Source organism: Struthio camelus, chromosome 1 (genome assembly GCF_040807025.1).
Source record: "Struthio camelus isolate bStrCam1 chromosome 1, bStrCam1.hap1, whole genome shotgun sequence".
NCBI lineage: Eukaryota > Metazoa > Chordata > Aves > Struthioniformes > Struthionidae > Struthio > Struthio camelus.
Genome location: NC_090942.1, coordinates 130,576,407 through 130,603,970, shown reverse-complemented (window position 1 = coordinate 130,603,970; position 27,564 = coordinate 130,576,407). Strand labels below are relative to the sequence as shown.

General features: G+C 38.5%; 1 protein-coding gene across 7 annotated transcripts in view; it reads right to left on the bottom strand.

Moving 5' to 3' along the window:
• DMD (dystrophin) overlaps positions 1-27,564 on the bottom strand; it is a 1,217,172-nt gene that overhangs the window by 1,141,035 nt on the left and 48,573 nt on the right. Inside the window, exon 1 of one of the 7 annotated variants that reach the window (XM_068917022.1) lies at positions 10,923-11,052. The exons of the other annotated variants lie outside the window; for them this stretch is intronic. Coding sequence (XP_068773123.1) covers positions 10,923-10,965 — 43 coding nt within the window. The 5' untranslated portion in view covers positions 10,966-11,052. Of the gene's footprint in view, positions 1-10,922; positions 11,053-27,564 lie in introns of those variants that run through there. 7 annotated transcript variants of the gene reach the window in all.

The window sequence follows — 27,564 nt, the reverse complement described above, 5'->3', positions numbered from 1 at the left end:
ATATCTGTGACTGTCTTAAAATATGATTTGAGTCCTGGCCACAGTAATGACAACTTCACTTTTCACATAATGTTTTCTTGCTTTCCTCTACGAACCTAATTTCAGTATTCAACTTTGTCTACCGGAAAAGAACCACTTTTTTGCTATTACGATTACAAATCCAGAATCCCATCTTGGCCTTAGGACTTTTGACAGCATATTGACCACTGATACCAGTTAATGCTTGCAGATCCATTGACTGTGTCACATATCTGCAAAGCACACTGTGGATGCCTTCATTTTTATTTCAAATTGGTGTTGGCTATATGTTGTAGATCATGTAGAATAAGAGTCCTTTGCAAACTCTTAGCATACTCTAAACTCAAGTACAACTCCAAGAATGTATTCTCACCAGAAAAAATAAATAGGAAAAAAGTCAGGGATTTTTACAATGTCTTCACATGTAACTGCAGAAATATATGATGGTAGACAAATTAAAAAAAGTCTCTCATGTTTACTAGGAAAAGCCTCAGGCAATTCCAGTGTGTAAATAGTGGAGAAACAACGCAGACACGTACTTAGAGCAACTTCTCATGAACGGCCACAGCTATGGGTAGAGCAAATCGCCTACAGAGGGTGAAAATTAGAATATAGATGATTAAAATAAAATAAAATAGGATACAAATTTATATCCTGAAAAACTGAAATAGAAGATAACTTTCGAAGAAGTGGATGACTGGATTCAACTTAAGGAACCCTGGAAACTCTAGCACATAGAGTTTGTTTTAATTCTGCCTCCAAAATACACTTTCTCTTGATTAAGTTATTGCATCCTGGTCCACAAGTTTCCAAATCAAAGTCCTCAGGTATGGCCCTTCCCAAAAGAAGATTTCTTAATAGCTTCTGGTTCTAAATCAACATTTCAAATGCCATAAGAATAATTCACTTCAAGTATCTTATGTTAAATTCCAAAACGTTGCAAGCAAAATAATGCCAAAGAGATTGACTTGTGGAAGATACTGTTATCAGGCAGACAGCTTCTAGTATACTACAAATTCACATACCCGCAGAGTATGTTATTTAATAATTTCAGGAGTTTTGTGCTGCACTTTAAAGTGAACACACAATTAAAAACTGCTCTTATAATTTAGATGGCATAAACAAATATGGCCCAGAAAAATAATTGTATAATTGATAAAGCTATTTTCCCATTGATTTTTTTGGCTTGGTGGACGAGGGGAGAGCACTGGAGGTTTTTTTATTTCAGCTTCAGCCAGGCTTTCAACACTGTCTCAACGTTCTTATCTATACCACATGACAAGCTGATGACAGTGAGGTGAACTGAAAACTGGCTGAACTGCCGGGCTCAGAGGGCTGTGATCAGTGGCACAAAGTCTGGCTGGAGGCTAACCATTTCTGGTGTTCTCCAGGGGCTGATACTGGGGCCAGTATTGTTCAACATCTTCATTAATAACATGGATGATGGGACAGAGTACATTCTCAGCAAGTTAGCAGATGATACAAAACTGGGAGGAGTGGCTGATACACCGGACAGTTGTGCTCCCCTTCAGAGGGACCTCAACAGGCTGGAGAAATGGACCCACAGGAATCTCATAAAGTTCAACAAAGGAAGATAAAAAAGTCTTGCATCTGGGGAAGAATAACTCCAGGCACCAGTACAGGCTGGGGACTGACTGGCTGGGAAACAGCTTTGCAGAGAAGAACCTGAACATCTCTGGTGAACGATGAGTTGACTATGAGCCAGCAACGTGCTCTTGCAACAAAAAAGGCCAAGGGCATCCTGGGCTGCGCTAGGCAGAGCACTTCCAGCAGATCGAGGGAAGTGATCCTTCCCTCTATTCAGCTCTGGTGAGACACATCTGGAGTGCTGGGTCCAGATCTGGGCTCTAAGACACGGAGAGTACAAGAGAGACATGAACATACTGGAGCAAGTCCAGCAAAGGGCCAGGAAGATGATCAAGGGATTGGAGCATCTCTCATACAAGGAGAGGCTGAGACAGCTGGGACTGCTCAGCCTGGAGAAGGGAAGGCTCAGGATGCATCTTATCAATGTGTATAAATACCTGATGGGGGGGACTAAAGAGGAGAGAGTCAGACTCTCCTCAGCAGTGCCCAGTAACAGGATGAAAGGCAACGGGTACAAACTGAAACACAGAAAATCCCATTTAAACATAAGAAAACCTTTTTACTATGAGGGTGGTCAAACATTGGAAGAGGTTGCCCAGAGAGGTTGTGAAGTCTCCATCCTTGGAGATATTGAAAACCTGACTGGACACGGCCATGCTCTAGGTGACCCTGCTCTGTGTAGGGGGGTTGGAACTAGATGATATCCAGAGATGACTTTCCACCTCAACCATTCAGTGATTTCTGCAGAATTCCATTAATTTATACAGAGGGTAATAGCTTCTGTAAGCACTCCAAGAAAGCCAAAACACCTCTGAGGAACTCCTACTCAGCTAAACAAAACTCCACAAACTGACTTATTGCACGATTGCACGAGGGAAATATGAATCCCTAAGCCACTATTTAGGGCTAAGATATTTTTCACTTTCTAAATTAGAATTTTCTAGGAAAGATTGGGAAAAAAAAAAAAAAGCCCTTATGTCTGTTGTAGACAGATTCAGGGAAAAAACCTCTGGACACATTTGGAACAAGTCCTTGTTCAAATCACATCCTCCTTCAGTCAAGAGGAGGATTCTTGGTCAAGTCAACATTGCTTCATATTTGCCTGCATCATGTCAAGAGAAAAATGAATCAATTCAGCAGTAGCAGCAGCTGGGAAGACTTTGCAAAATGACTGTTAAGTCATTTTAAGATAATATGTGAAAATTAGCAAGCCTTCTTGGAGGAGGAAAGGGCTTATTTAAAGTAGCTAAAGCAGTAGAGCAATGGATATGCATGACTCACAGAAAAGTAGCAGAAGGACTAAAGGAAAAAAAAAAAAGAGAGCTGACAAGAGTATCAGTAGAAAGAGTCTATGCTTCACAGTTCAGAGGTTATTCCCTAAGAAGAATAGATTTGTCCTTACAAAATAAAATGGTGAAGGATCGTTCACATTTTTTTCAAAATATATGGACTTACATTGACTTAACTATAACAACTGAAGAAGAGAGAGAAGTAACTGTACTAATAATAGAAGTAATTTTGGATTGATTGTGAATAGACCTGTCTTGTTGTGAACAAGAAGTAAAGAGGGACTAAGTAATCTAATAATTCCTCCCACCGCCCCCGCCTCCCAGGGCAAGGATGAGCTTCAATGTCTGAAACCGTACATCACTCAGGTAATGTGGGAAAAATCACTTCACTGTGGATATCTTTCACTCCAGACAGAGGAGTCTGATACAGTTAAGTATGAATTCAACTTACAATGCTCTACAGAAAAATGGAGAGATTGACTAAAACACCATTATTTAAATCTATATTAGTATTACTGAGCCATCCTGTATCATTCAGTTGCAAGGATACAGAAATCATGGAACTTCAAACAATTAGACCAAAAAGTTAAAATAAAGATCTGTGATGATTTATTATGTTTATAGAACTTTTGTTCCCATTAAGTGTTACATGTTCTGCTTTGAGATAATAGCTCCTGATATTCACCATTTATTCCACAGCATTAAGTTTCCGTCCTTCCTATGTCAGAGTTTTCAGAACTCATTTTTTGTAACCATTAGGAAGAATAGAAGGGACAGAATCAACCACATAACGTGCTTGTCCTTTACAGACTACTATAAAAGGAATTGTTCTAATGTTGGCGAGAAAGCAAGAATTCCATTTTGTGAGAAGTGTCTTGGCTTCACCTTTGGTTTCCATTCAACATCTGATGCAACTGAAACTTTCTCCTCTGTAAACAGAGAACAAGCAGAGCAAACACTTTAATCTGGATCTTCTACATTTTTAGCGAGTGAGTAACCAGCGGTCTGCCAAGCACTTATAAATGTGGCCTTAGAATTTTGTGTAAAAAAACACTGCTTTCTATTTTCCACACAATTTGTAGGGCGTGGGAGGGGAATAAATATTAAGGATGTATGATGTACTAAATCAAATGATAAGAGAAGGCCGACGGTAAATAAAGTGAAGTGAAATTAATAAAAAAAAATACTGTTGCTCCCCTAACATCTAGGGGATTCATTCACTTTGGGCTGCCAACAATTTCCACTGAAAGTGACATAAAATAGAATAAATTGAGTTCAAATAAATATGGCTACACGCATCACATCCACAAATTCACAGCCAGGTCATTGCTGATTTGCACCTTCTGAGTATCATCTTCCCTGTTTTTCAGGCAGGCAGTTCCAATGAACTCCTTTTAAGGTGGGCAGGATCATTGTGAAGGTGTACTTGTGGACATCGGACTTTCATTTCTGTATCTCGGAGGCAACAAGCCATCCCCTCACCCTTGCCTCTCAGCAGCAAGAAGTGCCTCTTTCCCCTTCTCTCTCTCTCCCCAAACAAACTTCCTCACGTTTTTCTTCTTTGGTAGTTGATTCACTTTGGGATAGACTAGACAACCCCATATCAAAGGGCTTTCAGACTGACAGAAAGGGTTGAGCGAGTTAGTTCATACTTCCTAAGCTCAGGAAAGTCGCAGGATAGCTTTATGTCTAACAGCTTTATGTCCTTCAGCCATTGAAGAAACAGACACAAATCTTCCCAGTTATTCCCATCTTCAGCATCACCCATTTAAACCAAAACGAGTTCCCAGCTGCTTAACAGCTTGTCTACAGTATCCACCAACCAGGGACTTCACCAGGAGCTCTTTAATACCCCCTTATAATGCTAACTATTTAAGGATACTATTAACCTTTTAAAAAATAGCATGCCTACACTAATTTTTCACCACCCCAGCAACAGCTCTGAGCTTTGTTTAGACAGAAACAATTCATGAATAATCTTTTCCAAAGAAAAACTTTGAAATAAAAAAATGAATGCCGGAACAAGATGAACAGAACTACAAAAGTATTTATGTTTGTGGCTAGAGCAGGAGGAGGGGAAAGGCAGAAGGACAGATGGACAGGGACACTGTAGTTCTTCACAAATCTTTTGATAAATACTCCATCAGGAGAGTGCCAGCTGGGTCAAAGTAGTAATAGATCCTGCTGCAGAAATGTTTCTTATGAGAGTCTTGTATTTAGTTTTGTCCTTCTTTTCTTTCTTCTCTCCCTCCGCCCAACCCCATTTGTTTTACCCCCTCTTCTGCCCCTGTAGTCCATGACCTTCACAAGACAGCGCTCCTGCTTTGATAACAGAACGCCAGCCTCCAAGGACCGGCAGAGCTTCCTAGGAGAGAAGACTGTTGCCTTGCTCACAATCCAATCAAAACCTGAATGCACCAAGGAAAAAATAAACCAAGGACATCATTATTCCGTTTCATTGTGATTTGGCTCGCCTTCAAATCACATACCCTGTATATCTGAAATAGCAGCAACGCCTCCATTAACTGAGCCTTCCAACACTTTAATCAAAGTATCTTTCAGAATAAAAAAGCAGAAATGTCAAATTCCAATCACCCTTTAAATTCTTTCCATTCCCTACACTACACAAAATTAAGAGGCTTTTGCATGGATAATTTCCTTTAAAAACAAACGTGCATGCATACAGACGCTCCGACACACAGGCACTCACCAATTTTAGAATGTGGCAGACACCCATGGGGCGAGACATGAAGGCTCCTTGGGGGAGTAATGTCTGCTCAAGGGCAAACATGTGAAATCAGCTTAACTGATTTTTCACAAGTAGTAATTTCCACACTTTGAAAGAAATATATGTGATCAGTCTTCAAGGGGGGCAATGTCAAATACCTTGTCAAGTGCATATTCAAGGTAGCTTTTTGCTTGTCTTCTCTCTAAGTTCATATTAAGAATATCAGATACTGACTTTGTTGTTTCTTTTTTTTTTTTTTTTAAACAGGCCATTTTTGAAGGGCTAAAGACCCACAGCTTTTCCAGGCTTTACTGACAGCTACAGGAATAAAGTGGTCAAAAGAAACATAAACAACGGATTTGACTAGCCTGACTAAAATTCTCTCATGCTCATATGACACTCTCTTGTTTCGTGTTGTTCATAATCCCCTCTAGGTCCCCAGTGATCTTTCAGAATCTACCAGCAAAGGCAAGGCAAGCAAAATGTGATAATTCTGAGTCCCCATTTAGGTTAGCTCTACACACTGCAGAGTTTTTAGCTACTAATACCAAATGTTTTTCTCTCTAATTTTTGTTTTTAAAAAGGAATCCCCAAACCATTAGGATACTTCACCAAAAAAAAAAAAACTTAGGAAAAAAAAAATACTTTGGACTACTGTATTTCTGCAATGTTTTCTATGAGAAAATGTTTATGATTGCATTCTTTTTATGACTAGAAGCATGTTAATTTATATCTGTTGAAGATGATCCTTTAAAAAGTGTTCTGAGAAATAAAATTAATTGAAAATATGCCATCTTAACTATTGTCTTGTACACACATATTTAGACTTACATGAACATATGTTTTTGCTTGAATAAGACCATTTACTTCTTCTACCTATGCTTGCAATGTTTACATACCATATTTAGCCATTAGGAGTAACAGGTTGCACACAATTGATAAAAAATTAATCATATAGGGATGGATTGCTTAAAATACACAAAATTAGAGTCAGAAAGGACCAGGAAAAACTCCCAAACATTATCACTCTCGTGCTCTGAATAATATCCATAGATTAAAATAGGACTTATGATCAGAATCAAGAAAGATTATGACTTTCTTAAAATTCAGCACATCATTCCTTCAAAACACATCACTAAAAATTTTCCAATTTGTTATATATGTGGCAAGTAACCTCGAACGTAAAGTTTTATAGTATTTGCAGTGAGTACTCCAAATCAAAATGAACGTCTTTGCTCCGCGTGTTTTTTCAGGAAGATGAATGAACGTGTTCTCTGGTATAGCCCAGCTGGCAAGCCATTCTGAAAAGCCACACTCTGCTAACCATTATTTTTGCTTTCTACAAAGCTCATTCTTTGATACAGCACAATTATTTAAAATTCCCAGTGCTGTTCTGCTTCCCCTGACAGTGATACGGTATTATTACAAGTGCATTCTTCTTGATAACATTATGATGCTATAAAGTTCCACTAAATTTACTGAGAAGTCTTTTGCAGTGGTTAGCTGTAACGCAGTACGATCATTATCTTTCTAAAATGATGATTGAGCTTTGGGGTAACATTTAATTGAAAATGTACTGTGAAAATCAACAAGTCATCCTTTTCAAATCAAAGCTCCTTGGTTCACAATCCAGTTCAATGTGATTTTGTCTAAAGGAATGCATGACAAAAATATATAAACTTAATCCTGTTACCTTTAGTGATCTTTCAAAGATCATGCTTTGGGCAATTCTGAGGCTCAAATAATTTCACAGTATAACTCTAGGGTTAACCTTTTTTTTTTTTTTAATGTACCTTTTCAGGTATAAATAACTCAATCTGATTGGTAACTACATTTCATTAGTTACATAATTGAGTGTTTTCCTTTAAAAAAATAAAAAAGTGAGTAGGTTAATTTTCACAAGATCATTAGTTTCATATATAACATGCTGCTTGACTACTGTTCCTCAACTGTTGCCTTCTGCTAAATAATTGTCCTCAAAACAGCCATACACACTTGCGATACATCAGGGCAGCCTGGGGACCAAGAATTAGGGAGCTGTCACTGAATATGGTAGACAGGAAGAAGCATCCTCCTCCACAGGCTGGGGAGTGATTTTAAAAGCCGTTCTTTCCCCAAATACAAGATCTAAAGAAATCTGTTGCTATCCTCCTCCTGTCTCATCGAGTTGTCTTAGGCTACAGCAAGTTGCAAGCCTCAACAGGTGCAGTTTTGTAACATTAAACAGTTGGTGCTGCCAACCCAACATCACACAAAATGTTTCACAAGGCTTGCTTTGGAGCAGCTTCAGGTTGATGCTGCAGACAAAACACCCATGAAGTGTTTGCGTGCATTAGCTGATCTCTTGGAGTGCATTTTCAAGCGCAGTCTCCTCCAACAGCGATGCAGTTTGTGCACTAATCTCAAGACCACTCCGGGATGTGAATCAAAATACGGCAAGCAGGGAAATCTGGGAATTCACTTTAGAAATGCATTCCCAATCTGAGCTAAGATACCAATGTAGATGTACCCCTAGTATGGTAAAATCATGAATAACTGGTATGAGACCCCCTGTGACCACTACATTTCAGGTAGGATTAGTTCTTTACTAAACTGACTGGTTTATGATTAATTCTGTTTTTAGTCAGTACTTTATGCAAATCCAAGAAGAGAAAGACGATGTCTTTGTGTGACTGTAAGTAGAATTTGGTTCCACATCAGATTAAGGGCACAGAAAGAGGGTTATATCTCTCAGAAAAAGAAATGCAGCATATGACACTGAATACCCTAGAGAGAGTGAATTCTACGAGAAAGTTTACAGTAATCTCATCTTAATTAAATTAACACAATGAAATCTATGATATTTAATTTCCTCATCACTTCATTATTTAGGTGGCATTGTCCAAGTACGTGTGGAAATCTAGGAAGAGATAGTACCCTGCCCCAAGGAGTCTTCAGTCCACATCAGAGAGAAGTAAGCACCGAAGAGCTCAGGAAGGAAAGTAAAGCTCAGTGCAGTGAATGAACACTTTCGTGTTTTCACAAAGGTCATCCTCAGCAGAAATGAAAGCAACTAGGGAATGGAGAAGCTGCATTTCCTGCTGCAGCGTGGAGAGACATATAAGAGAGAAAGGAAGAGGTAGGTGCAGAAATCAGTGGTTTGAGAGGGAACTTTAAGAAAAGAGAAAGCATGGATTTAAAAAAAACCTCATAAATGTAAGCAACATTGCTCTCACCTCTGCAAGTCAGCAAGAAGTTTTCATCTGATACATAGAGAGAAGCAAAACAAGCAAAGGGAATGAGAGGGAGAAGGGACATGTCTTAAGTGAAGACTAGAGATAAATTTGAGAGCTTTGTTTTGGACACACTTTGCAACATACTGCAGATATGGGCTTTCCTTTTTTATTGAACTACAACTATAAAAAGCCTTGACGATACTATACAAAATTGCATTGAGAATAATGCCTTGCCTTTTAAAAGAGTCAGGATAGAGGAGAGGAAATCAGTTCAACTAAATAATTTCCAAGATGTGCTAGGACAGTTCCCTTTCATATTAGATATGAACACAGTTACGTGACATAATTTAGCAAGTGATTTAATGGCTCTTGTCAGGAATGCTATTTATCTGCTAAATGCAACCCTGGTTTGCTATTCATATTCTTCAAAAGCTCTAAGGCAGCTAATTTTTTCTGTCTTTCAACTACTACATCTTCAGAGTGCAATCATAACTTTTGAGCTAAGCAACAGAGACCTTTCACCGTTATTTAGCAAGCAGCTCCCCACGTAGCACTGTTTCCTTCCCAAGGCTGAAGAGCAGTCAGTGGTCAGTATTGTGGTGGTCTTGGAAAGTGAGTAGGCAGAGAAATGAAGACAGCAAATCTTCCTTATTCCTCTCAAAAGAGCACCATCAGGAAGAGTTTGGCACTACACGGTTTGTTCTAGAGAAAGCCATTTTTCTCTTGCCAACAAGAAGTAAAACACTCCTTTCCTCACCCCCAGTATTTTCAGAAGTGAAGCAATCTGCCTCCTAATTATTTAATATGTGGTGGTGAGCTCATTATTTTATTCCTTCTTAAACTCTCAGACTGTATCTAAAGAGTAAAGGGTCCTACCACTGCAGGACCTCTCCTAGCAGTGTAAAACTGTATCTGGAAAAGCTATAGTTGATTTAAGATTACTATTTGCTGCCCAAGAAAACAGAATTAGATTTAGTCTTAAAACAAGGAAAGCAAGCTATGACATAACCCACACCTGCAACCTGGAATTTTCTGTTTTAAGCTTCTTTGCTGTCAAACATAACAAAATCTAACATTATTTCTAAGAAGCGTCCTTAGACTTGAGCAAATTATATGCAATGCATGCATAGAGCAAATGAGAGTGTGTATTCCCCCAGCTTCCGTGATCAAAAAAGGAAGAGAAAAGCAGCAGTTCTGTTATTATACAGACAGGACTAAGCTGCAAGTGGAAGACAGAAAAAAGATTATAAAACAGGGGGTGGGGACAATAGATTAAGTCAGGACAATACTGACACTCTCTCTCAACACAATCTGTTCTGAGAGCTTGGGTCGGGGAGGAAGGAGAAGGATCGTCTGGGAGTTTGGTAGATGGATTTTAAAACCCTCTCTCGTTCTTTTATTCTTGGTTCTCTCCTCCTTTTATTCTTGACATCCTCTATTTTTCTTCTTATTCCAGATAAAGAATAGCTTTAAACTAACAAACAAGCAGAAGTCTGGAAAACACGCTTGCTCTTTCCTGGGAAGAGCATGGGAGAGCTCAGCTGCTGCTCATTTTGAGCAAAACTGACACCCCCTCATTCCGTTGTTACCAGACAGTTTAGTAACGAGAGAAGAGATCTTTTACTGTGTAAGTTAATATAAGGCAGTGAAACTGCTTATGCCATTACAGTTCAAAGCAAATGATTAATCCTTTGATGTGTTGCCAAATTATTATAACAATGACACTGGTTTTTGCAGACATATCGGTCTGTCTTCTCAAGAAAAAAATTTAACCCCATGCCTTAGTAAGTGGTGAACTTCAGGAAGAAACATATTTTCTTTATTCAAGGCAAAGCTGGGTAGCATTTCTGGATTGCTTTTTTCATATATAACTGTATGCACAGGATTTTACCCCCCGCAAAAGAGACATTAAAAATTCTCTCTATTTTTCTCCCAATGCTATATCCTTTTTTAGACTTGGAAAATAAACACTTAAAAATGCATGCTGTTAGTGGGCTGCATAGCACTGTACTGCTCTGTCAAAGTGAATATTGTGCTAAATTATGTGAGTCTGTTCATACTTACAATAATCTTCCACTTCCTCATACCAAACAGTGTGAGCAGACATGAAATCTCTCCACAAAAAGCAGAAAAAGAAAACAACAGCGAAATATTTCTTGGCAAAGTGTATTCCAACTTTGCTGCTCCAGCAGCTTGTGCTGAGTTAGGCTGGTCCCTGCGTAATGACAGCTATGACCCAACAAGCCCCAGCAGCTCTTAAGGAGGAGAATGCAGCAAGCGGTGCGGTCGGGCGCGGGGTTACTGTTAACTGCGTCTCGGGTCTGTGTCCCGCTCGGGGAAAGCGAGGGATCCTCACTCCCCCGGAGCCGACATGGTAACTAATGCCAGTGCTCTTCGGAGGCCCCGAAATGTTTCAAATTCCAGGACCTGCGCAGAAGCAATACTCCGCTTCCCTCAAAACAAAGTTGATTTCCCATAATAGGGCAGCCCATGCTCTCTACATATAAGGCTCTGCTCCCAGGGTGGCATGTGTAATGGATTTAAACTATGTGTTACAGCTCTCCAAGTAACATTCGGCCTTATCGAGCGGAGTGAATATATTTACCGCTCTCCATTCAGTTGCCCTGGGAGCTCTATGAAACAGATTTTCCCCCCCTGGCACCACGGCACATGGCCCCCACCCGATTCCCAAAGACGATCCTCCCAATTTAGGAGAGAAGCGGGAACGCTCATGCACTCATCTGTTCTTTCCCAGCGTAGCTTTCTGGGATTGCAGTCTCTCTCCCAAACGGGGAAAAAGTAGTGCTGTTTCACACGTTTCAGAACTGATTGTGTAAATGCGAACGCAGGTTGCGGCAAGTCAGAAGCTGCTTTTGAGGAAAAAAAAAAAAAAAAAAAAAAAAAGCTGCTGACTTACATTTGACCTTCCCGTTCCCAACAAAGCCACACGGTACTGTTGCTATATACAGCCCAGAAACAACCCACAGAAGAAACAGACAGAAAGTGGTACATAAATTGTGTCTCATGGCCTCTTTCTGACTACGGGAACTTTCCTTAACTCCCAAATCCAGGCTGTACACCACAAGCAGGCAGGACTTGCCCTACCCCAGCCCCATGCCTCCCGAGTTTATATGGGAAAGAAAAACAGGTAATCACATAATACATTGGCAGGGGACTTCCAAAGATTTTTTCAGGGCTACTTTCTACAGTATATAATTTGTACAGCATGTATGGCCTTTAGACAGTACACAGGCCATAAAGAATCATGTCATGGCTTCAGTTGCAAAGCTGTTTGAAAGGACACAGCCATTTCCTTCTTTACCGTATTCTTTTTTTCAAGATCTAACAAACTGAAAAATAGTGTTATAGTTTAAAGGCTGAAAAGTCCAATCATGATGACTGCAAGCTTATAGGTATACCCCTGGATTATACAGAAAAATAAACACTAAAATGAAGTATGTAATATACCTCTAAGTAAGTTTGTTTTCAAATTTAACACACATCTAACCTTTACAGCCACTGGCATTTTCCACACTGATAGTCAAATTAATACCCAGGAGAACCTAGATGTACAGTACATGCCAACAGAGTCCAAAGGATTAATTTGCAGCCCACAGGAACTGCAAGTGCTGAACTGATGTAGAAAATAATCTGAAGCAGAGCACAGCACACTGTGACAGCAGCAGCATTTTGATGATTTGAGGGAGAAGGAGACCAAGCAAAATAGAGCCTTAAGAAAAGCAGCTGCTTACTATGCAAAACTTCCATTTTAAAATATTTAACATCACCCTCCATAACGCAGTAATTGAAGCCCAGTTCCAATAACGTACTTAAGGACCAAAAGTAGATGTTGTTGAGAATGGAGGTGCCCAATTCCAGAGCTGTGATCCTCATGACTGTTACTCATTTGAATCTTTTAGAGCGACTTCATTTTTAATTCAAAACTTTCCAAGTGCCTAAAACTCTGTTTCTCAATATGACCAGAGGGCCTTAGTCTTGACAGAGCTCTGTGGTCTGCCTTACTTCTACCTCTAGTCATCATCCACAGACTCCTGTCTCCTCTCTGACAATATATTTGAGACCATCAGAGAACACCCAGATCTGGCTCTACAGGAAACGCCGTGCTGGCCAATTCTTTCCTCTAAAGCACAGCTAAAAGAGGTGGTTGGTGGTAATGCTTACAATGCCTTACAAGTTAAACAATTTCCCATATGCAGGAGATCTAGATTTATTTCCCCTCTTCCTGCTGAGAGGGTTCAAAACTCCTGTGTCTCAGGAGAGCCTACACTTCATTCACTGGAGAATTGAAACTTTCAGCCCAGAAATGTTTTCACTTCCTGCTGTCAAAGCTCCTCCATTATATGGAAGAAGATTCAAGATTTGTTGGGCCACAGGAATAACAAAAGTAAATGTTCAAACCTACTGGGTTTGCTGGTTTTCCTTTTGGGAGGGGGTTAAGAAAATTGAGCAGCTCTTAAAAATCGAAGGCTACTTTTCAGCAGCTACAGATGCTGTGTCATCGGGTTAAACTGAGAAACTTCAACTGAACTGCCAAGAGGAAGGTTGTATATACTTCTGTCAGTCCCTTCTGGCTAGTGTGGTATATATTCATGTTGTGTGCATGAGCTGGAAGAGAAGCTATGATTTTGACACACCAAGTTTGCTTTTACACAGGGTTTCTTGTCTGAAGCAGCATTAAAAGCTCTTTTTTTTCATTCAAGTACAGGAAGCAAGTCGCAACCTCACGGTAGATGTGTATCAAGTAGTGCATGTCTACCTGATAAATGCTGTTAGTTAGAGGCTACTTGTCTGAAACTCCCAGACACTGTAAGTAGCAAGCTGCGACCTACATCACCCCCCATCAATGCTCAGGAGTTGCAATGCCTGCGCCCCAGGAGGGGCAAAGAGCAACCTTCAAAGTCACGGGTAGGATGGAAAATTTAGAATGATTTTAAAGATGTAGCTTTTTTTTTTTTTTAATGATTTCCGGTAGTTCTGGTTTAACGTTGCCTTTCCTGTCCTCTTTCACAATCGGCAAAGGGTTAAATCAAAGAAAATTTTCTTCTTCGTGGTATTGGTTAGGGTAATTTTCAGCCTTCTATTAACAAACACCTATACAGAGGCTGTTTGTTTTACTGCTTGAGAAGTCCTTTTTAAAAAAAACAAGTATTGGTAAAGTTGCAAGTATCTCCTTCCTAATGGTAAGAGTGTGACTGTAATGCAAAATTGGAAAAAAATTCCAAAGAAGCCAGCAGCAATTTGAAAACATGGCCTGTTCAGGGAGCGTTTAGGAGGTTGGATTCAGTATACATCAGTGTGACCTTAGAAAAGCAGTGGATTTCAACATCCACGTTTGGCAGCCAAGTTTATTGTCTTAGCAACATAAATGGCAGGAGGTTAGACTTGAAGATAAGGGTCAAACCTCAGGTTGGACAGGTGAATCCCCTAACTCTTCCTCTCCTATACAATATTAAAAAGCTACCTTGAAATTCACGACTTTTCTGTCAAACAACAACAACAAAACTCCAAATCCAGCCACAATATGAAAATTAAATTTTTGATTTGAAAAAGAAATACTGCATTAGCCAAATAATATATATGGGTGGATAGCTTACCAACTAAAAATAAATAAATAAATAGAGAACGGCGTTAACAACCTCCACAGAGTAGCAAATTTCCCATCTCACTGTAATTTAATATGATGCAAACACCAAAAAATAAGCACACCATATTGCAGTTTATATAATCTAACACAGACAGCATCGCCTTTCCTGTTAACAGATAAAACAAGAAAATAACAAATAGGTAGCATGCCACACGGAACAGATTTACAAACCTCTTACAACTCTTTAAATATCCCAGTGGCACATGCTGTTTGACAAAACAACATCAGGTAAAAAGCTTACCGCATAAACCTAAGACATACAATATTCTGATTATAATTTCAGAAAACATTTCAACCTTTATTCAACCCTGTTTTTAACTCCCTGCCAAAGCTAACAAAAAACCAAATAGTAATAAAGGCAATCCAAGTCTGCTGCTCAGTTCAACTATTAGGCTCATAAGTTCTCTCTGTGCTCTTGCCAGTATTTGCAAATCTATCACATCTATCTGTGTGGGAGGAACTGGTTAGTTAGCTCCAGGGATTACGGAACTGAAGTGAAGGGAGGACGGGGATATGAATTGTCTAAGCACTAATGCTCAGCGTGTGAGTTCTCATTTGCCTTGGTGGTATACTGGCTCGTGGTCTTTATATTATTCACTTCCTGTTATGAAAAATTCACTTGTGTGTCAGCAGCAAAGGAAAAACAAATCTTTGACTGCTTTATCACAACAGAAGTAAATAGAGGGTTTCTAATTTTGCTGTGAAATCAGCAAGAAAAAAAAGTCTGTCCAACATGAATCACAGAAGCAGAATTTACTACTTCTGTTTCTCCACCTACTTTTGCTTCAAAAAGGAATACACTGTAGAGAATGTTAGTACAGATGGCAGGTTTTTTTTTTTTCCTTCTAGTATGTTTATTTGATCTCTAGACCAGAAAGTAAAAGATAAAAAAAAAAAATTCTTGCCCTAAATTATAAAGGAAGCTTTGGCTTCCTGAGGGTTTGTAGTTTAAAAATTTTAATCCATTATATAACGATTAAGGCATAGCCCTCTCATATGCAAGGGGCTATTAAAAACCATCCAATTTCCACTCAATACATCTCTGTATCATGAAACACTTATGCTTGAAACCATGCTCTAACATGTTAAGCTACATTTTATTACTATATTTCTGCTGTCCCCAAGCAATCTATCTTCTTTATACTGTAGTCACTTTGGAATAGGGATCCAAAACAGGTGGTTGCTTAAATGCAAGTAATCATGACTTGATTACTTGGGTCATATGTAGATAGAGTGAAATCTTAACCAATTTTGTGCACACGTGCACATTTGCATGTGTGTAGATAGCTGAGAAACCAAGTGCACAAACAAGCCAGTGCAGGAGATGGTAACATATGCGAATACGCGTCTATACATCTTTTAAGAGAAGCCAATTCACAAAGTTGAAAACAATTACAAACCCTAATCAGTAAGGAGAAAGAAGTTAAACAGAAAAATGTGAATGATAATTGGAAGATGTTTGGAAACACTCTCTAGCTGCCTACACGTCATTATGAAGAAAGTAAGTTGCCCTGCTTAAAAATAAACAACTACAAACAAAGACAAATTTAGTTCAGAAGAGAAGCAGGTATTTTGAAAACAAAAGCAAATACAATATGTAAGGGACAGGGAAAAAATACCAAGCTGATTGCAAAGAATATCAATAAGAAACTAAGAGGTGACTGTGAATCTGAGTCAACAATCCATATGCACTGAACAGAGAATTCACCTAGGTCTGCAGGCAAGCCGTATCAGTTCTGCGAAAGACAATTCAAGGTCAATTTGTATTTTAAATGTGTTATCTACTAACAGAAACCCAGATTTCTTTAGGGAAAGAGAACTCACAAGCTCTTACAGCCTAAGCTCTATTCCAGTCACCCCATCCTCTATTTCCATAGCTTTATTCAGTAAATGTTTCAGTCATGTCCAGTTTTGACCCTATGCTTTTTGAAAGCCATGGGCAAACTGAAGAGTACGTAGCATCCCAAATATCCAAATAGTCAGTTTTCTTTGTGAGGAAAGGCTGAAAGAAGGTCACGTGTTTAGTTCAGGAAGGAAAGGCAAAAGAGTACACAACTGCTGCCTTTCAGCATGTAAAGATGCCAATGATCTATTTTTTTTTTTCACGTATGCTGAGGACAGGAACAACAGCTTCATTTGGGTAAAGCCAACTTAGATTTGATCTTAGAAGAAAACTGTAAAAATATCTGGTAACTCACATATATGAAAATATATACTCAGGGAGGTTGTCAAATCCTGTAACTCAAAAGCTGTAAGAAAAAGTCTAACAAAATTCTTTCAAGGGTAACAAAGTATATTTGACCTGTCTCAGCCCTTGCTGAAGAAATCAAATCCCTCTCAACTCCATATTTCTGTAACTCTCTGAAACAAGAATTACAGACTAGTTAATAAAACCTGTCACATACAGTTCAAGTTTGTATTCAGCTCATAAACAAAATTAATTGTGCTGTTAGAGGATATCAGCCCAACGGATACAAGAGTGCAGAGACAATCTGGAGACCTAAATCCTATCAGCAGATTTGCTAGTCACTCATCATTCAACTTCTGAGTTTTTCTTTTCCACATAGAAAATGAGGAAAACACGAGCTAAACAAATGCTAAACACTTAATTAATTATTATTTTATTACTAATTATTATTTAAGATATTTGACAAAATGCTTAAAGTATAGGACTGTTGAGGGCATGTGTTTTAATTACACTGACTTCACCTGAAGTCCCCTGGGATGTCTATTGTTCAAAGTCTGAGTTACAGCAGCAAAAGACTGTCACATTAAATCTGTGAAGACTAGGTTATTATGATGGCAAATTATAATGACAAAAATCTGTTAGTTTAAGTCTAATGAGACGTTACTGCACACACTAGGATGAATGCTAAATTATTTCTGTGCAGGTCTATATGGAGGTTGATACATCAAGATGATGGCAAAATGAGGTTAATGGAAGTCTGCACAGTTGACATTACAAATGTCAAGATGATTGCAAAATGATGCTGCTGCAAGTGAACTATGATTAAAAAATAGGACACTATACAGATAAAAATGTGTTGAGGGAATGTAAAAATAATTCCATATAAAATAAAACCGGAGAAAATTTTAGTTAAAGCAAAAGACATGCTGGATACCACTCTTGTTGCAAACCAGTTTCCTTCCAAACCGGCCAGTGCTGATCAGGAAGTCAAAAGGCAGGATGGGACTGCCCTGCAAATAACTGTCTATAAATCGCTACTAATAGTATCGGTAGGAAAATCTTTACACTAATAAGAGGTAGTAGACTCTGTATAAAGAACTATGGAAAAAGGGCTCAAGATAATTGTCGTATGGCAGAATTTTTTCTAAAACCTTTCTAAATTTATTCATATTGATGTTTTTCTCACTCATACTCTCCTCAGCTTAGAAACATACATCTAAAACAAAAATCTATCTGTTAGGCTCAAAAGAAGTTAGTCCAATCCCAGGTAAACTCAAATACATAGGATCTATGGCATTTTAAGACTACAGGAGATTACACGTTTAATATGTTGACTGCTCTTAATATTTTTATGTGATTAGATCACTAAGACTAAAGTCCTGCTAGTATATTTCCATAATGCAATGTTTAATTAGTAAATCTAACATCTCAGAATAAAAACTAATCCAAAAACTGAAAAAGAGTCTTCTTTTTCCACCATTTAAAAGCCTTGCCCTTCCTAACCTCTTTCTACTGCCACATGCAAGAGGTGCACTTGATTTCCAGTTTGGCAACAGCTGGTAACTATGTCCTTTCAAAAGACTGACATATATATCTATAGATAATGCCTTCCATAAAGTAGGAGAGGCAGTCTTTCTTTTGGTCACCCAAAATATGCAAAATTCAATTTCTGGTCAATTATTACACTGGAAAATAAAAGTGTTTTAGTTAAATAACTTACTTTTTGAAGAAGTTTGGGTAGTGCCTGACCTTGAATTTTCTTCCATTAAGTACAGAGGAAAATGAAAACTTTATTTTTGTTATGAGTTTATTATTTTTTATCAGAGAAGTTGCCCACCCTATTCAGCAAAACAACAGAATAGCAAAATCTTACTAAAAATAAATTTTAAAAAGGTAACTTATTTCTGATATAAGTACAGAGTGGCTTGTGCATTTTTCAGAATTTTCAGAATAGTTCCCTGGCTAGTAATCAATTAGTCGTTAGAATTCAGGAAAGGAGATCAAAATGATGGGATGAATTATCAGGATCAGAATTTCAAGTTATCTGCAGACTATAATTTGTAAGAGTCATTATCACTGCATAAATTACATTAATATTGATGCAGCTTGTATGGACACACATCTACATACCATTTAGAGGCACGCACTTTTCAGAAAATTGGGAAATCAGTACAGCCAGCTACTCAAAAATTTGTTTACTTGCAATGAACCTATGTGACCTGAAATTACCTGTGCCTCTGAAGCATAGCAGCAGAAAGGAAACGCAGACAGCAAGTTATGAGGGCAGAACCAAACAGTGCACCTTCACACTCTCAGCTGATTTTAATCTTACTCAACATATTAGTGAAGATTTACATTCTAATGCCAATGCAACACATAAAGTGCACTATTTCAGTGAGTTTCTGTAAGACAGAAGGAAAAAAGAGATAATAACTGTGAAAAAGAAAAGAAAAATCAAAAAAAAAATCTTTTACTCCTTAATGATCAGTAAGAGCAGTGAAATAACACTTATTATAAGGACATAAAGGAGAGGTAACTAAGGATTTTTAAAACCTAACAAGTCTCCTAAGGAATGATATCAAACCTTATTTTTAAAAAAAAAAATAATTTCATTGGTGCACTTTAATTTACAGGTTTCTTTCTTTTTATTTGAGTGTGTTAGTTGCTGATGCAATATGTGTACAAATGCTTAGGGCTGACACAAGTCCAAAGGGATTGTGTGCTATGTGTAAACAACTGATTCTTCTAAAAACATTTCATGTAAGTTTAAACCTATAATTTAAATCACAGCTGGGGCAGCTTTATCCTTAATATGGAGAACCGAAATATTTAGCTGTTTTTCTATTACCGATCCTCTTATATACAGCCTGAGAGCCTACTTCTGTATTAGAAAAATGCACCTCAAACTATTTTTATGCAGTAAATCATGGATTATGCATGTTACATAAGTAAAACTAGTTGGTATATTAATATTTCAGAAAGTGGTCTAAATTTCCAATTTTCTAAAAAGAATCAGTCCATGGAAAAACAATGCAACATGTCTAATATGGAAAAGGACAGCAGAATAAAGCTTAGGAGAACAAACTATTGGTTATAACTGCTGTAGATTTTTTAGGAGAGATGCAGATGCTTAAAATTATTCATCTAATATTCTTTTAAATGCTGCAATGTAATCTGCCTGGCCTATACTCGCTTCTCTTGAATGACACAGGTCTTCCACAGACCCTGTGCAGACCCACCAGCCCAAGCAGGTAGTTTCAGCCCACTGGGAACATTTAAAGTAGCTGTGTTTAAGCACCTGAATTATTCCTTACTAGTGCAGGATAAGTAATGAGATTTATTTTTTTCTTTTTAAGAACAGAAAAAAAGTTCAGATACCTTAGTATTCGGCCCACGTGCAATCATTCTAATTACTTTTTTCTGCAGATTTATAAGCTGATCTTCTCATAAGGATATTTCTGATCAGAACATAGTAGATAGATGTATCACACTAATCAAGACTATCAGTGAAACTGGAAGAAATATTTTTGAATCCAAAATATACAAGTAAATTTGAAATTGTTTTATGATGCTACATATTTCAAGTACAAAATACATCAAAACCAGAATAAGTAGTTCAGCTATTGTGTAAAATTGTTTCACTGTCAATCAGATGGATGAAAGGTATCAAATGCAATGCCCCTTTTTAAAAAAAAAAAAAAGTCTGTAAGAACTAAAAACCGTTCTGTATGATCATGGTACCACACAAGTTTTTATAAACTATAATAAAGAATGAATAGGCATACATATATTAAATAGTGGGAAATGTACTTTACAGGGGGAATTACGCTTCAGGTAGCTGACATGGTTCTTTGAAAGAGTCATTGAGCACACAAAGAGAAACCTAGTTTACAGAATCTAAAAACATTTTCAATAACGTTTCTCATTAAAGATCTTAAATAAACAAAGATGTCATGGGATAAGAGATCCATGTCCTCTCATGAACAAATGAATAATGAAAAAACAAAAGGGGAAAAAATGCCAAAAGCATTCAGCTTTCTCAAATGTTTATGTCACCAGCCAAGTTTCAGCAAGATCAGTGGTAGGGCTGGTCAATCACAGAATCACAGAATGGCCGAGGTTGGAAGGGACCTCTGGAGATCATCTAGTCCAACCTCCCTGCTCAAGCAGGGTCATCTAGAGCACATTGCACAAGACTGGGTTCAGGCAGCTTTTGAATATCTCCAGGGAAGGAGACTCCACAACCTCTCTGGGCAACCTGGTCCAGTGCTCAGTCACCCTCACAGTCAAGAAGTTCTTCCTCATAATCAAGTGGAACTGAAGGTCCAAATGGGCCTTAGCCTTCCTCGTCGCATCCCTGCATACCCTGACAATATCCCTATATTCCTCCCAAGTGGCCCGTCCACTTTTCCACATTCTGTATACTTCCTTCTTCTGTTTGAGTTTTGTCAGGAGTTCCTTGCTCCTCCATGCAGGTCTCCTGCCTGCTTTAACATATGAATAACATATGAAGTATGTATGTCAACATATGAAGTACATTTAGATCATGATATGGATCTAAAAAAAGGAGGCAACTTGCAACTCTCCTAATGGTCCTAAGGTATTCTGGGAAATAAAAATGAAAGTTGGCCGCACAAGGACGCAAAAGAGTCTCAGAGTGACTAGGTGATAAAAAAGACAAATGAAATTCAATATTGAGAATCTGTGGAGAAAAAGAAATATCAACTTTACATACCCAGCACGGGCTCTGAACTAGTTATTACCACTTAGGAAAGAGATCTTGGAGTTCCAAAAGGTCTATGAAAATATCAGCTCCATCTTAGATGCTGTCAAAAAGCAAATCAAATGCTGGCTATTACTGTGACAAAAATAGAAAGCATCATACAAAATATCATTATGCTATTATTTAAGGTCTTTACTTGTTCATTCTTTGAATACTGTGGGCTGTTCTAGTTCTTCTACCACTAAAATGATATATTAGGCAAAGTAAAGACAACAGGAATGATTGAAAGCTAGGAAGAAATGGCTTTCTTATGAAGAATGGCTTAAAAGGAGTCTTCAAGGGTACATGAAGGGAGTGTGAATGAGCACAGAAAGTTGGGTCCAGTGATCCTGACAAGAAGAAAGAGACTGCCTAGGTGAGTAGCATGAGTAACATGAGAGTAGCGCAGCACTAGGTAAGACAATGCATCCGGGGCAAATCATCGAAGCCATGGCTGCACGAGGTTGAACCCAGAACAGGCAGATGCAACTCCAGGAAGCGGTCCTTTAGTCATTATTGACAGTTCTCAGAAGACATCAGCTCAATGTGCACAGCAGACAAAAAGAGCCAACCCAACGTTGGGCATCACAAGGTGTGCTGTGAAAAAAACAGAGGGGGACATTCCATTCTGCTGCTTAACAAATCCATGATGCACCCATACCTGAAGGGCTGTACACAGTTGTGGTCTCCACATGTCCAGGAGGATGGAGCAGAGTTAGAGAAGGAAAATTAGAGACAGTTGAGGTGACAGAGCAGCTGCCTTATGAGAAGAGACTAAGTGAGGCAGGACTCTTCAGTTTGGAGAGGAGAAGGCTCAAGAGAGATAGGACGGAAGCTTGAAAAGCATGAAAGTAGTGAATAAGTTGCATAAGGAAGTTATTTACCAAATCTTTCAACACAAGAACTAGGGGCATAGGGTGCCAGGTTGGTTTAAAACACCTCAAACTAAGTACTTATACTTCTCTAGAAGTACTTCTAGAGGTTATGGAGACAGATACTTATTGGCTGGTTTAAAATACAGTCAGATAAATTCATGGAAAATCAACAGTCATGGACCTTATTCAGGTCTATAAACAGATACTAAAAGACATAGAGCCAGAATGTAACCTCTAACATTCTTAATAAGATAATTGCGGATGAAAGGGAGTATGAGAAAATGGACATCAGAAGGCATCCAGGCTCCTGTGCTCTCCCTGACTAACATCTCCTGGGCTAGATTCATCACTGGTCTGATCCAGCAGGACATTTTCTGTAAACTTAAATAACCCGGGAAAGGAAGGACTAAAGTGGAATATAACTGAGGTCTACTAAATCATGAGTCATTGAAGAAGATGTACAGAGAACAATTTTTTAATGTCACTCGTAGCAGAAGAGTTAGAAAGAAAAGAGAAGGAAAATGAAAGAAAATCAACAGGTAGGTGTAGCTAAATTAAGGAACTCTGCTATGGGATGTTGTGGATGCTAGAAGTTCATGTTTGTTCAAAATGTAATCAGCCAAGTTTATGGAAAAAAGATCCAGCAAGGCCTATTAAACAGGTAGATAACCCTTTAGCTTTGGAAGACCCAGAGAAGATCCCTAGAAGATGTAAGAGTCGACCAGGAAAGAAAAAGAACGAACAAGCTTTAACCTGAATATCCATTGACAGCCAGTGCTGGAGTCTGCCTCTTGGCTGAAAGAAACTTTGCTCTGATCCAGTGCAACAATTTTTAACAACTGTAATCTATCTGCAGTAGTTTTTGAATAAAAAAAAAAAAAAGGAAGACCTGTGAAACCTACAATGTGCAAAACATTGAAGCATTTAAAGAAAGGACAGGCTTCAGGGCTTCATTGCAGTATAAAACATCAGCCTCTTAATTGCTCACCTAAGAGCAACAGCAACAATAAAGCGATGCTGGGAATCAAAGCCAGGAAAAGCCTGGGCTGCACTTCCTTCCTCTCAGAGAGGCAAGGTTTTGCCAGAAGCTCCTGGCTCCTGCTGACCCCTGGGCTGTAAAGAGAGGAAGCCAGGAGCATAAGGCAGCATCCCCCGGATCCCACTCCCATCGAGTGCCGACTCCAGAGCAGCCAGCTGCACTGCCACCCTGGAATATTGCCTCCTCCAGTGACAGGTACTTCCAGTTTCCAGGTAGCTTAAGCTCCCCAGAAGCTCAAAAGCAGGAGCCCGTGCATGTTGCGGAGGAGAGGTTCAGCAGTTGCCCGACTACTGGTGAGCTAGCCCAGGAGCTCAGCTTGCACCCTAGCCTGCTCTGCTGCACCTGCAGAAACTCAGCGTGAGTGGCAGGTCTCCTCGGACATTTCTCTCAGAAGTATCATCATTTCTTATATGAAAAAGGGATTTGAAATGTCACCTATCAATGCCCCAGTCCAACCCCTGAGTAACACTCCGCAGACAACCTCCTAATGGCTCTTTTCACCACTGAGTCACTTTATTTCCTTTGCCCCACTGTCTCTCTGGCAAAATGCTGCCCAAAAGCTTTAATAGGAGCAGTGCAATACAGGTTAAATCACTAGTATTCCCACTTTTTGTAGTCACAGCCACCTCTGAAAGGAATAGCACTATGTCATTTAGTACAGCAGTGTTTATGTGATAAAAAAAAAATAGAGCTTTCAGCCTTTTTACCACATATCCTACTTTCAGGGATTTTTAATTTAGCTTGAAAAAATGCTCAAGCTGAAGATCAGTATTCAAAGCATCAGTGTGGAGTCAGTATTTCATTTCAGTTGTGACAGGGAAAACAGTTTGTCATTTTTAATACTCTCAGTACAAAAGTTGTGTGGTTTTTACTTTTGGGGAATTTTTCCCTGGTAGGAGAGATTTTTTGGTTTCAAGGTAAGTACCTGAAGGTATCAATATGTGACCATCACTGATAACAGCATGAGAAGGAAAAGGAACTGTCCATTAAAGAAATTATGTTACAAAACATCAATTCCCATTTTTTACAAGAAACACAAAGATATAAGTTACGCAAGTCATAACTGCACCGTGCAGTTCTGACAAATTTCAGGCTGATGCTGAATATTGGATACATATCTTCACATTCAGGAAAAAGAACAGATACTAATACGAGGGAGACTTATCTGTAACTGATGTTGAATACTGGATATGTACCTTTACGTTCAGGAGAAAGAATAGATATTAATATCAAGGAGACACATAAGACAAAGGACAGAGAGGTAACTTAGTGTTTGTAAAACCTTACAATGAATCAAAAGTGCTCCTCGCTTTAGTAGCTTCATGGATTAAAAGAGAATATCAGCCTTTGCTTCCCATTTCCAAAGTTGTATTAGTTGTTTCCACTGATTTTACTTCAGAAATATTTTCTAATTATGTAGTCATTGTAGTAAAATGGCTTATTTACTAATCCATAACATTTTAATTTCTTTTCCTTTCTTCCTATCAGGAAGCAGAGAAATAGAGTTGTCTAAAGTCTTAAAACACACATCATATACCTATGTATCTCTTCTGTGGAATTCAGTTTATGATGCGGGAGAATAAGAGGTTAATTGCATTTCCAGCATTTATCATCAGAGGAAGTGAAATAATATGATGTTTTATTTAGAACTCTGTGCTCTTCCTTTCTCTCAAAAATTTCATTAGAAGCACAGAGCATGAGAGACAGCAGAAAGAAAAAAAGTAAGAATCGCCCGTTAAAAATAACAAATCCTGCAAATTAGATTAAAAAAAATACCAAACAGTAAAGCAGGAGTGTGTGTGTGTGTGCGTGTGTGTGTGTGTGTGCGTGTGTGCGCGTGTGTGGGCGTGTGTGTGTGTATGCATGCGCGCACACTTGTGCGCATATACAGCTATAATATTATTTTAAAGTAGATATATAGACATGAATGTAGGAGGAAATGGTAAATGTTCAGGACTGATTGCGACATGAAGTTTGACAGAAATAGGGTCATTGCTGTATCTGGTGCTGGAACATGCTTCTGGGTCCCCTAGTTGCAGAGGGGAGAGACTGGGGAAAAGCTTAAAAATATTGAGATCTTCTACGTAGCTACGATTCAGAAAAATACTCCAGTGCTGATTCACGAAGGGATAAACATATTCTTTTTTCTGGTTGACCAACTGCATAAAAGAGCTTGGTGCTTCTAAATGCCCAACCAGCAGCCCCATCACAACTCTGTGATGGATAGTGTAAGTCATGAATCACTGTATATGCTCTTGGTTTTGACAGTCCTTAATTTCTTTTCCAGGGAAACGGCTAATCTATCAGTCTCTGAATTGTCTTACCCAGGAAATACCTCTTGACACAATCAGCTTTATCAGTTATTGCACAACAGCTAATCTCTTTGTACAGAAGAAAATATGGAGAAGGTGTGATGAGATTACTACAGAAGTACTTTGCTTGTCCCATATATAACTCCTAGACTATTTGGCTTCAGAGCCGGATATAGTTCAGAAAATTTCACTGATGGGCCCCTCCATGACCTTACTACTAGATTCAGCAGTGGTTTACACCATTCTTGATTAGGAAAGATCACAGAATACATTTTAAATGTACACAATTGCTTGAAAGATATTAATTGCAACCGTACGCTCCTGTGCTAAGTTTTTGCCAGCAGCTATCTCAAAATTAAATTCCTTCAGTTCTGTTTTCACATGTATATATGTTGTTAGAATATTTGTATGGCACTCAAGCTACTGCTGAGGACTGATATCCAGTTCATCTTCCAGCTAAATTAAATGATCAGTTCCAGTTAGCTTGGTGTTTGTCTATACAGAGAAGTTTGTGCAAAGTAAGGTTCCATTTGAATTTACTGCTCACTGATTATTCTAGACAGAATCTTCAAGCAGACACCCTTGTATGCACTGAGTGAGAGCTAACTCCTCTTCCTTAACATAGAAAATGGTGTAGCTTACATAGGAGTACTTTTGGGGCTCACTAAAACATCAGTTGAGGGTTAAGCTATTTGTGCGCTGTAAAAACCACGTAAGTTCACCCTGTGCCTTTCTCTCCCCTTATAGATTACCTCTCTTTTTTAACAAGATGCCTCCTTCAATCTCACCTCCACTATTTAAAAATAAATAGCCTGCCATTGTAAGGTAAAGATTTATAGGCTCCAAAAATCACCTCAGTTTCACATTCAGTTGCAAGAGAGGCAGAGGTCATCATACATTAAGGCTAGTTTCACCTGCCTGATCCATTCTGCAATAATTCTATCCTTACAATTTATTTTTATAACAAACTTCTTGCAAAAAAAAATGCTATAAGCTTTACTTTTCTTCCCAGTATCTTAAAAGCATCTTTTAAAAATTACCTCAATAACTAAAACAAGATTGCCAAAAATCTCAGGTACAAATAAGTCAGTTCATTCAAATGCGATAGGAAAATTTTCATGATAAAGATGAATCCTCAAGACAGACAGAAAGACCATTTTTAAACTCTTCAAGAAATATTCTTTGGCCAATTTTTGATTTAAACATATATGCCTGTACTTGAGCAAGGTTTTTTATTAACTGAGAGTTTAAAATTTCCTCTAGGTTTCAGAGACAGTACAGAATTATCATTACATACTACAGAAATGTGAGTCTAAAATACAAAAAAAATGAAAAGCATTCTCTTCCTCCCCTTCCCGAGTTTTCTGGATGACAATTTGAACTCAAGTAACATGCCAAAGCCAATCAAGCCTTCCATCAAAATTTAACAGTGTTTTTGACAGCAAGCAGAGAAAATGGAAGAAGGGAGACCCTGTTCCCCCAAGCTTGGACACACATGCGCACACACATGCACCCCCACGCAAACTGCTCTGGAATATGGGTTTGCAAATCTCAGGCGAGTCCATGTTAATGGAACAGAAGAAACATGTAAAAAGACAAGAGAGAAAGATAAAAATATAGAAAACCATGCCCAGGGATTCAGAGAATAATAAAACAGGATATTACGCTCAGTTGTACTGTCAGAAACACTTTTCTAAGACTCATAAGATCTAACCATGCTATTATTGACTGTAATGAAGGTGAAGGCATCCATGCCCAGTTACAAAGCAGGTCCGTTACACAGGCTGTATCTGTTTTATTCACCTGTGATTTATCTCTTTTTAATATAATCACAAGAGCCCTACAGAAGATTTTGGAGGCTTTGC